This window comes from Hyperolius riggenbachi, chromosome 5 (assembly GCF_040937935.1).
Source record: "Hyperolius riggenbachi isolate aHypRig1 chromosome 5, aHypRig1.pri, whole genome shotgun sequence".
Taxonomy (NCBI): Eukaryota; Metazoa; Chordata; class Amphibia; order Anura; family Hyperoliidae; genus Hyperolius; species Hyperolius riggenbachi.
The window spans coordinates 11,367,758-11,377,762 of NC_090650.1; the positions used below are offsets into that span (position 1 = coordinate 11,367,758).

Genomic DNA, 10,005 nt, shown 5'->3' on the forward strand with positions numbered 1-10,005 from the left:
CGATCCGATTTCGGGAGGGAATCGGATCGGCGGGTGCGTTTAGCGCAAGCGATTGGCAGCAGATCCGATCCCAGGATCGGATCTGCTGTCGAAACGGCCGTGAATCGAGCCAGTGTATGGCCTGCTTAAGAGAATGATCTGAGAGGGATCTATCGTTTTACTGCATCGACCGGTGTATGGCCAGCTTAAAGCGGAGGAAGTCTCTCAATCTAGCGTTTTATTCTTGGGATGTGGTGAGATCATTGCACCCAGAGGAACCCCACACAAATATAAGCAGAACCTACAAACTCCATGCAGATAGTGTCCAGTTTGAAAGCAGCAGGGACAGCCATACTATCCTAGGAAAAAACAACGCATATATAAGTAGAGAAATACTACTTACATTAACAGATGTACTGTCCACGTTTTGATTTCAGCAAATTTTATATAGTAAATAAAGAGATAACTGTTCCAGGCATTTTCCATATTTACTGCCTCTGAATGAATCCAATCCTGATGTCATTTCCTCACTATTTTTTTTTCTCCTGACTGAAATGGTGTTTTTATTCTCTCCCCCCCCCCCCCCCCCCCCCCCCACACCTCTGAGCTCTGTACTAAAAAAAACTGCACTGTCATATCTAGCTTGCTTTGTAAACACATGTAAGCACAGCATAGATCATATTTCAGCAGCTTCTGCAGAGTGGTGAGGTGTATATCCCTTCTTATCCTCGTGTCACACTGAACTGCCCTCAGCCAATCAGTGAGGAGCAGTAGTGGAGGAGAGGAGATAACAAGCTTCCCTCTCCTCGGGAATGTATAAATTAGAGCTAGACTGACTGAGATAAGATTCATTACAGCAGACACATTTATGATTATATTGGAATGATTGCAATGCAGGATCAGGTTGTAGACTACATAATAACCACAGAGCAGTATGTAAATGGAATTTGATTTTGTGACAATCCTGTTTGAACGAATTCTGAAGTTAATGAAACTGTTTTTTTTCCTCTACAGCACCTACTGCACTCTGCCCAGCATCAAGGTGCACAATATAGTGGTGAATATGCAGTGAGTATTTCTCTGTAGCCTGCTGTTCATATTGCTGATTATTCCCCCATCGTATGCTAACCTCCTCTCTTCCTTCCTCTTCTCCCACTCCTGCACCTGATGTGAATTGAACTTTCCTGCAGTGAAACCTTATCTCAAGCTGTCTCTCACTGTTTCTTAGTTGTTTAAAGAGACACTGAAGCGAAAAATAAAATATATGATATAATGAATTGGTTGTGTACTATGAATAATTACTAGAAGATTAGCAGCAAAGAAAATATTCTCATATTTTTATTTTCAGGTATATAGTGTTTTTTCTAACATTGCATCATTCTCTAATATGTGCAGATTACACAACACTCAGCATTTAAAATGATTCTTTCAGAGCAGTCTGTGAACTAATGACCTCTCCTCTGGCAGAGGAAAAGTAAATGGTTATTTAACAGTTGAGATAATAAAAGTCAGAAAACAGCCCTCTCCACTTTGAAAGTCATAGAGATAATGGCTTTTTTGCATAGAGATAACAACTGGAGTTTCTTAACTCTTTCTGTACTGGAAACAATTATACTGATGTATCTGATCTTAATGTTTTATTTCTTAGCTGTACTACACATACAAATCATAATATCATAGTTTTTTTTTCTCTTTAATTGCCTCAGCAAACATGACTGTATTTGACTCAGTGGGTCAGAGAGCTCAGAGAAGCTGTATAGATAACTGAAGTTTTTAAACTCTTCCTGTACTGGAAAACAATGAGGGCCAGATTTATCAAAGCTTTACCGACAGTTTTTTTCTTCTAAAACTGTTCTAATCAGCAGAGGAACTGTTCTGCATGATAGTAAGAAACGTCTCAAATCCTATGCAATACCGGCAGTTTAGCATGGATCTCGAGAGCTGCACTACAATTAAGAAAAGTTCAAATCCATTCCTACACTGCTGCAGATTAAGAAGTGCTTAATAGCAGTTCTCCAGATGCAGCATTGCAGGCTAGATGTGATTTGTGAATGGCTCCTCCCCCTCACTCAGAGCTTGCTGACAGCAGATGTATTGGTTACCTCAGCAACCGCAATTTCCCTCACACACTGCACTGCCTGAGAGACCATCCTAACTCCTTCTATTTTTTTAAAGGGAACCTAAACTGAGAGGGATATGGATGTTTCCTTTTAACCACTTAAGGACCAGGGGATTTTGGAATGATCGGTGCTGCGTGGGCTCTACAGCCCGCAGCACCGATCAGGTAAAAGGCAGGGCGATCAGACTCCCCCCCCCCCCCCCCCCCCCTTTTTTCCTCACTAGGGGTATGTCCTGCAGGGGGGGTCTGATCACCGCCGGCTACTATTGATTTGCGGGGGGGGGGGGGCTCCTCAAAGCCCCCCTCCGCAGTGTTTTCCGGGCTTCCTCTGCTAACCTCCCTCTCCCATGTCCTCTGTGCGGCGCAGGACGGATATCCGTCCTGCGCCTGATAGAATAGGCTTCTGCCTATCAGATGCCGGCGATCCCCGGCCAATCAGAGGCCGGGGATCGCCGATCTACGTCACGGCGCTGCTGCGCAGCAGCGCCGTGTGATGTAAACAGCGGGAATTCCTTCCCCGCATGTTTACATTATGCGTGCGAGCCGCGATCGGCGGCTCGCACACTGTTCACGGCGGCAGTCTCCGTGAACTGGCATGGAAAGGCCGCTCGATCAAGCGGCCGTTTCCATGCTATACTACTAACGACCCGCCGACGCCTATGGGCGTTAGGCGGTCGTTAAGTGGTTAAACAATACCAGTTGCCTGGAAGTCCTGCTGATCTCTTTGGCTGCAATAGTGGCTGAATCACACACCTGAAACAATCATGCAGGTAATTCAGCCTGACTTCAGTCAGAGCATTTGATCTGCATGCTTGTTGAGGGGCTGTGGCTGAAAGTATTAGACACAGGAACAGCAGGAGAGTCAGGCAACTGGTATTGTTTTAAAAGGAAAAATCCATATCCTTCTCAGTTTAGGTTCCCTTTAAAGTGAATGGGAACCGCATTTAAAAACAATGAAGCAAATACTTACCTAAGGAGATGGAAGGCTCTGGGTCATATAGAGCCTTCCCTCTCCTCTCTCGGTGCTCTCTATCCTGTGCTGGTTCCCCCCAACTCCCGTTTCAATCCCCCGCCGAAAGGGTATTTGGAAGTCTTCGGGAGCCGTGTCCTCCTGAAGACGTGCGGCTCCATACTGCACAGGCGTGAGCGTGCAAGAGAGCGTGCTTGCGCAGGCGCAGTACAGGGCCGCCCTTCTTCAGGAGCACTCGGGCTCCCTGAAGACTTCTGAAGCCTCCTTCGGCCGGGTAAAGCAGTATTTGACTAATTTAGTCACATACTGCTACCGGGCGAGCCAGCACTGGAACGAGGGGACCAGGAGAGGAGCCGGAAGACTCTATAGGACCCAGAGCCTTGACTCTCCTTGGGTAAGTATCTGTCTCATTGTTTTAAATGCGGTTCCCATTTACTTTAAGGAATCTGCACTATTTAGTGATTTCTTAGGATGTCTGAGACGTTTCTGCATGGATTTCTAAAAACCTACTAATATTTTGTCTCAGACACTCTTGATAAATGTCCCCCTGGGCCTCTTCATTATCTCAAGTTTATTTTTGCTTCAGGTTTGCTTAAAAGGCATTTTATTGACAAGGTGTGAACATCTCATCTAGGAGAAAAAGTGACCTGAATATGGGCCATGTGGTCTGTCCTTGCTCTGTTGTACCTCGGCCACCATCCCACTCGCTTGTCTTATCTCATTTTTTCAACTCGTACCTTACTAAATGCATAGCCCCCAACTGCCCTTCTTTTGGAGGGACAGTCCCTCTTTGGGAACCAAATCTCTCTGTCCCTCCTTCATCCTTTGTCCCTCTTTCAGGACTGATTTACTGGTGTGTGTAAAAAAAAAATGTATTTTTCTTCAGAAAAAAATGTGTTTAACCACTTGCTGTCCTTATGACGTTAAAATAAGTCTCTGCACTCTTCTTCCTACAAAATACTAGATAACACTGTTTATTTATCTCTGAGCTGATAACAACACTGCAGAGTTGTAAAGGAATTACAGCAAACCGCTCTCCTCCTCCCAGAGAATTCAATGGCAGAGTTAATTAGTAAACAAGTGTAAAATACACATTCCTGGAGCAGACAGCAGATTGTATACATTACTTGTTACATCTAATACATTATCAAATAAACTGTTTAAACAGGAGAAATAAACAAATACAATGGGTATGCTTAATGTACAATAGAACTGTTGTAGAGCTAGTGGCTGGAAAGTGTAATGGTTAAGGGCTCTGCCTCTGACATGGGAGACCAGGGTCCGAATCTCGGCTCTGCCTGTTCAGTAAGCCATCCACCTATTCAGTAGGAGACCTTAGGCAAGTCTCCCTAACACTGCTACTGCCTATAGAGCGCGTCCTAGTGGCTGCAGCTCTGGCGCTTTGAGTCCGCCAGGAGAAAAGCGCTATATAAGTGTTTGTCTTTTTGTCTTTTAAAGCTATAATGTGTGAAAGTGGATAAACTGCATATTTTTTCACTATTTTCCTTATTTTTTTTTAAATAAAATGCATAGAAAATAAGGTAATTACTACTAACAATCATCAGCCACAAAAAGCCTAATTTGTCCTGAAAAAAGACAATATATAGATCATTTAGTTGTGATAACTATTGTTAAAGTTATTGCCAAAGTAAGTATAGCTGTACTGTGAAAATTACCAGGGTAGTGAACTGGTTAATTGACTCTAAAATTTATTCCTATCCTTTAAATCAATATATTTCCAGGACGTCTCAGGACAGCAACCCTGAGACTTGTCTCCTTCCATTTTAGATTGGACAGGACGCTAGTTAAAAAATTAACATAATGAGATTAGGCAGGAACAGGCAGCATATATAAGACAGCATTCCCTTACCCTCCTCAGTTGTTTTCCTGTCCAGCAGGATGCTGGTTCGCTGGAGGGGCTGGCTACCCATGAGGGAACTTCAGGAGCCGCGGCTGCCACGCTTTCCGACTTGCGCTGGTCAGTTGGAGCCATGCGCGGACGCTGGCCGCACGCATCTGCCTCTCCCTGCATTGTGCGCAGACGCGCTGAAGACTGGAGGTCTTCCGTAGACGGACTTCCGCCGGAAGGACGCACGCATCACATGACGGAGTCATGTGATCGGCTGAGAGGAAGGAGGAAGTCAGCCTGGCGTGCGCTGCAGCGGCCATTCACCGCTATAGAGCTAGGGCTCCGAATCAAGGCGGAAACGGCGCGGATCAGGTAAAAGACCTCAGGTGCATAACCTGAGTTTGGGCGGAGCACCACAGAGTGCTATTTAAGATGGCATCATGGTCATTTTTTCTATTAGGCTGACCATGGAAACACCCGCAGGCTCTTGCTCCCAGGGCTCTGAGGAGACAAGCTCCACTCCCTCTCTGGTATGTGTCACATTGGTTATTTGACTTAATACCTGAATTGTGTGTATATTCATTGTTTGAGGGAGGTTCAGGCTTTAGCTATTTCCTTTGTCTGTGTTTTTCAGCCAAAGAATGTAAAGTCGGATTCAAGGCACAAACAGGATAGGCCTACCAAGTCTGATAAAACTGATAAGCCTGATAAAACGACTACTTCTGAAACTAAGTCTGTACCTAAGTCAAAGAAGTGTGCAGTATGCAATACTCGTATGCCGGACTCAGCTAAGCATCTGTGTCAGTCTTGCACGGAAAAGGTGGTTAAGGACGAGTCACCCACTCTGTTAAAAGACCTTATGGGTTGGATGAGATCAGAGATGTCATCAGCTATTCAGGAGATTAAGAGATCAGCCATAAATCCTGATGTGCCCCCGAGTACACCTCCTGTTACTCTACCTTCCGATGCCCCTATTGCTGGTACTTCCCAGTCCCCTATCAGACCACCTAAGAGAAGGAGGATTGAGATAGACTCAGAAAGGTCAGAGGGGTCAGAAGGTGAAATAGACATTTCCTCCCTTGAAGAATTACCCCAATCAGAAATTGATGCATCCGAGAGTAAAAATGTAAAACCATTAAAGTTTGCTTTTTCCACTGACTTTATGAAAGAACTAATTGAAGCAATGCATTGTGCAATGGGTATTACTAAAGAACAAAAGTCTTTGTCACCTCTAGACCAGATGTACGAAAGTCTTTCAGATACACAGTCATCTTTTATCCCTGTTCATTCCAGTCTAAAAGACATTATAAAGAAAGAGTGGGATAATCCGGAAAAGAGGGCTTTTTGGCCTAAATCCCTGGCAAAAAGATATCCCTATAGCCCGGAAGATCAGAAATTCTGGGGTCACTCTCCAAAACTAGATCCAGCCTTGTCCAGAGTCTCTAGAAGGTCTGAGCTTCAGTTTGAAGATTTTGGCAACCTGAGAGATCCCATAGATAAGAAAATGGACAACATTTTAAGACGGGGGTGGGAAGCGGTCACTTTGAATTTCAAACCATCTGTAGCCTCCACTGCAGTTTCTAGATCTTTAAAGATCTGGTTGACTGAATTACAGACCCAGATCGCTACTGGAACCCCTAGGGAAGAGATCCTTAACTCCTTTCCTAAGATTCTGCATGCCACTAACTACCTAACTGATGCGGCAGACGATTCAGTCCGCCTTACTGCCAGAGCTTCTGCTTTAGTGAACACAGCCAGACGAGGCATTTGGGTCAAAACCTGGCAGGGAGACACATCATCAAAATCTAAGCTATGTGGAGTTCCCTGTGAGGGCAACCTCCTCTTTGGTTCTAAGCTAGACGAGATTTTAGAAAGATCCTCAGACAGGAAAAAGAACTTTCCCGTTAGAAGACGTAACTTTCGGGCAAACCGTTCCTTTCGTGACCAGAGCAAAACGGAGACAGAGAATAGATCAGCTCCCAGAAGGAGATGGCCCCCCAATAGATCTCACCGTGCAAAGCCCGGCATACCCTATACCCCGGCCAACCAACAGCCTAAACAATGACGCCAGGATTCCGGTGGGAGGCAGGGTATCTCACTTTTTCGAACACTGGCAGGAACTTTTTCACAACAGATGGCTATTAAACATCATTCTCCAGGGGTACAAGATAGAGTTTTCATACCCTCCACCAAGCCAATTTTTCGTAACTCCCCCTCCAAGAGATCAGGTTCAAAATCAGGTCCTACAGACAGAGGTAGGATCACTGTTATCCAAGAGGGTCATCCGACAGGTTCCCAAATGTCAGGAGGGTCAAGGTTTTTACTCCCCGGTGTTCCTAGTAAAGAAGCCACAAGGAAGTTATCGATTCATCCTCAACTTGAAACATTTAAACAAAGCAGTCCGATACAGAAAATTCCGGATGGACAACATCCGCTCAGTCATAAATCTTCTGCAGGAAAATTGCTTTCTAGCATCCCTGGATCTAAAAGACGCCTATCTCCATCTGCCTATCCATCTAGAATCCCAGTGCTACCTGAGGTTTGCAGTGGTGTTTCAAGGAGAGGTAAGACATTTTCAATTTAATTCTCTCCCTTTTGGTATTTCATCTGCTCCTTGGCTCTTTACGAAAGTTATGGCAGAAGTCTTGGCAGTGCTTAGGCTTAGATCTGTGCAAGTGATTGCTTATTTGGATGACTTACTTATCTGGGGTCCATCTTTTGATTCAGTAAATCTCCAAGTGGAGTTGACTATTGACTTCCTTATCAGTTTGGGGTGGTTGATTAATTGGGAGAAGTCATCCCTACTACCCAGACAATACATGGAATTCTTGGGGTTTGATATATGTTCTGTCAGTAAAAGACTGTATCTACCATCACGGAAATCCTCGCTGATGTTAAATTCTGTTCTTTCTTTTCAGAGTTCAGTCTCCATCACTCTGAGAAAGGCTATGGCTGTATTGGGTACCATGACAGCATCCTTCCCAGCGATACAATGGGGTCAGTTGCATTCCAGAACCTTACAGAACTGGATACTATCGAAATGGGACAGAAGCCTGAAGTCTTTGGACAAGAGAGTGACAATTCCCTGGAGAGTGAAACAGTCTCTAGACTGGTGGTCAGATCAGGAACATCTGAATGCAGGGAATCTCTGGGAATTCCCTCAGCAGTCTCTGATCACAACAGACGCGAGTTCCTGGGGATGGGGAGCTTATCTGGAGCAACTACCGGCTCAGGGTCATTGGTCTACACTAATTCAGAGCAGATCATCAAACTACAGAGAACTACGGGCTGTTTGGGAAGCTCTTCAGACCTTCTCCCTACTTATACATCAACATCATGTTGTAATCAGGACAGACAACAACACGGTAGTGGCCTACCTCAACCGTCAAGGGGGGACAAGGAGCAGATCTTTGTGGAGTCTAACCTCGAAGATTCTTTGCTGGGCGGAAAAGAATTTAAAGTCCTTGAAAGCGGTTCATCTGAAGGGGGCTCTAAATTGCGTTGCAGATTATCTAAGCCGAAAGATGATCTATCAAGACGAATGGTCTCTAAACGACCAAGTTTTCAGGCAGATCTCTCAGCGATGGGGAACACCAGAGGTGGACATGTTCGCAAGAAGGAACAATGCCAAATGTCCTCGATTTGCCTCCCTGTGTCCACAGGACAATCCCTGGGTCCTGGACGCCTTTTCAGTCAATTGGAACAAGCATCATCTTTACCTTTTTCCTCCCTTGGGACTGATTTCAAAGGTACTGAGCAAGATTCAACGAGACCAGGCCCAAGCAATCTTGGTAGTACCATTTTGGCCCAAGAGATCCTGGTTTGCTCGGCTACAAAGTTTAGCCTCAGATCATCTGATCCTGCCGGATCGACCGGACTTGTTGAGCCAGGGTCCGGTTCTGCATCACAATCCAGGAATCCTTCACCTTTCTGCCTGGAGCCTGAGTGGCAACTATTAAAGAGGAAAGGATTCTCTAACAGGTTGTCGGAGACACTTATCCAGAGCAGGAAGAAAGTGACAAGACAGATTTACGCTAAAGCATGGAATACCTATAGCCACTGGTGTACATCTACATCTAAAGATCCAGTCCTCTCTTCTTCAGTGCTGGAGTTCTTGCAGGAGGGATTCCAAAAAGGCCTGAGCTCTAGTACTCTGAAGGTTCAGACCGCGGCATTGAGTGTATTCTTAGAGAGAAGATTGGCGGAGGAGGAATACGTTGTCCGTTTTTTTAGGGCACTAAAAAGACTAAGACCTGCAGTACAGATAAAAGTACCTACTTGGGACTTGAACACAGTATTGCAGGCTCTATGTGAAGCTCCTTTCGAACCAATCTCGGAAATCTCAGAGAAACATCTCACCTTGAAAATGGCTTTTCTTCTAGCCATAACTTCTGCACGAAGAGTGGGAGAATTACAGGCGTTATCAGTCAATGAACCATACTGTACCATTTCAGAAGACAGAGTAACTCTTCGCCTAGATATCTCTTTTCTACCCAAGATTGTATCCAAATTTCATACATCTCAGGAGATTCTATTACCAACCTTCTGTAGTAACCCATCAAATCAGAAAGAGGAAAAGATGCACTGTCTCGATGTGAGGAGGTGTTTAATACAGTACATTCAACAATCTAAATCTTGGAGGAAATCCAACGCTTTGTTGATTCTCTTTGCTGGTAAAGGCCGTGGCAGACAGGCCTCTAAATCATCCATAGCAAGATGGATCAGACAGGCCATTGCATTATCCTATATCCAACAGGGAAAGCAATTATCTGGACCAGTGAAAGCACATTCAACCAGAGCTGTGTCAACATCATGGGCAGAGAGGGCAGGAGCTACTATAGAGCAGATATGTAAAGCGGCTACCTGGTCAAGCCACAATACGTTCGTTAAACATTATAGACTGGACTTATCATCCAATTCTGATTTATGTTTTGGTAGACGTGTGTTGCAGGCTGTTATCCCTCCCTAATAAAGTTTCTTGTTTATCTTCTCAGGGTTGCTGTCCTGAGACGTCCTGGAAAGACAAACTTACTTGTGGTAACGTCTTTTCCAGGAGTCGGAAGGACAGCACCCTTGCTACCCACCCGA

General features: G+C 44.9%; 1 protein-coding gene across 1 annotated transcript in view; it reads left to right on the top strand.

Moving 5' to 3' along the window:
• The window catches only part of TMEM106B (transmembrane protein 106B), a 55,292-nt gene that overhangs the window by 35,997 nt on the left and 9,290 nt on the right, over positions 1–10,005 (top strand). The window contains exon 7 of the mRNA XM_068235086.1: positions 994–1,047. Coding sequence (XP_068091187.1) covers positions 994–1,047 — 54 coding nt within the window. The remainder of the gene's footprint in view (positions 1–993; positions 1,048–10,005) is intronic.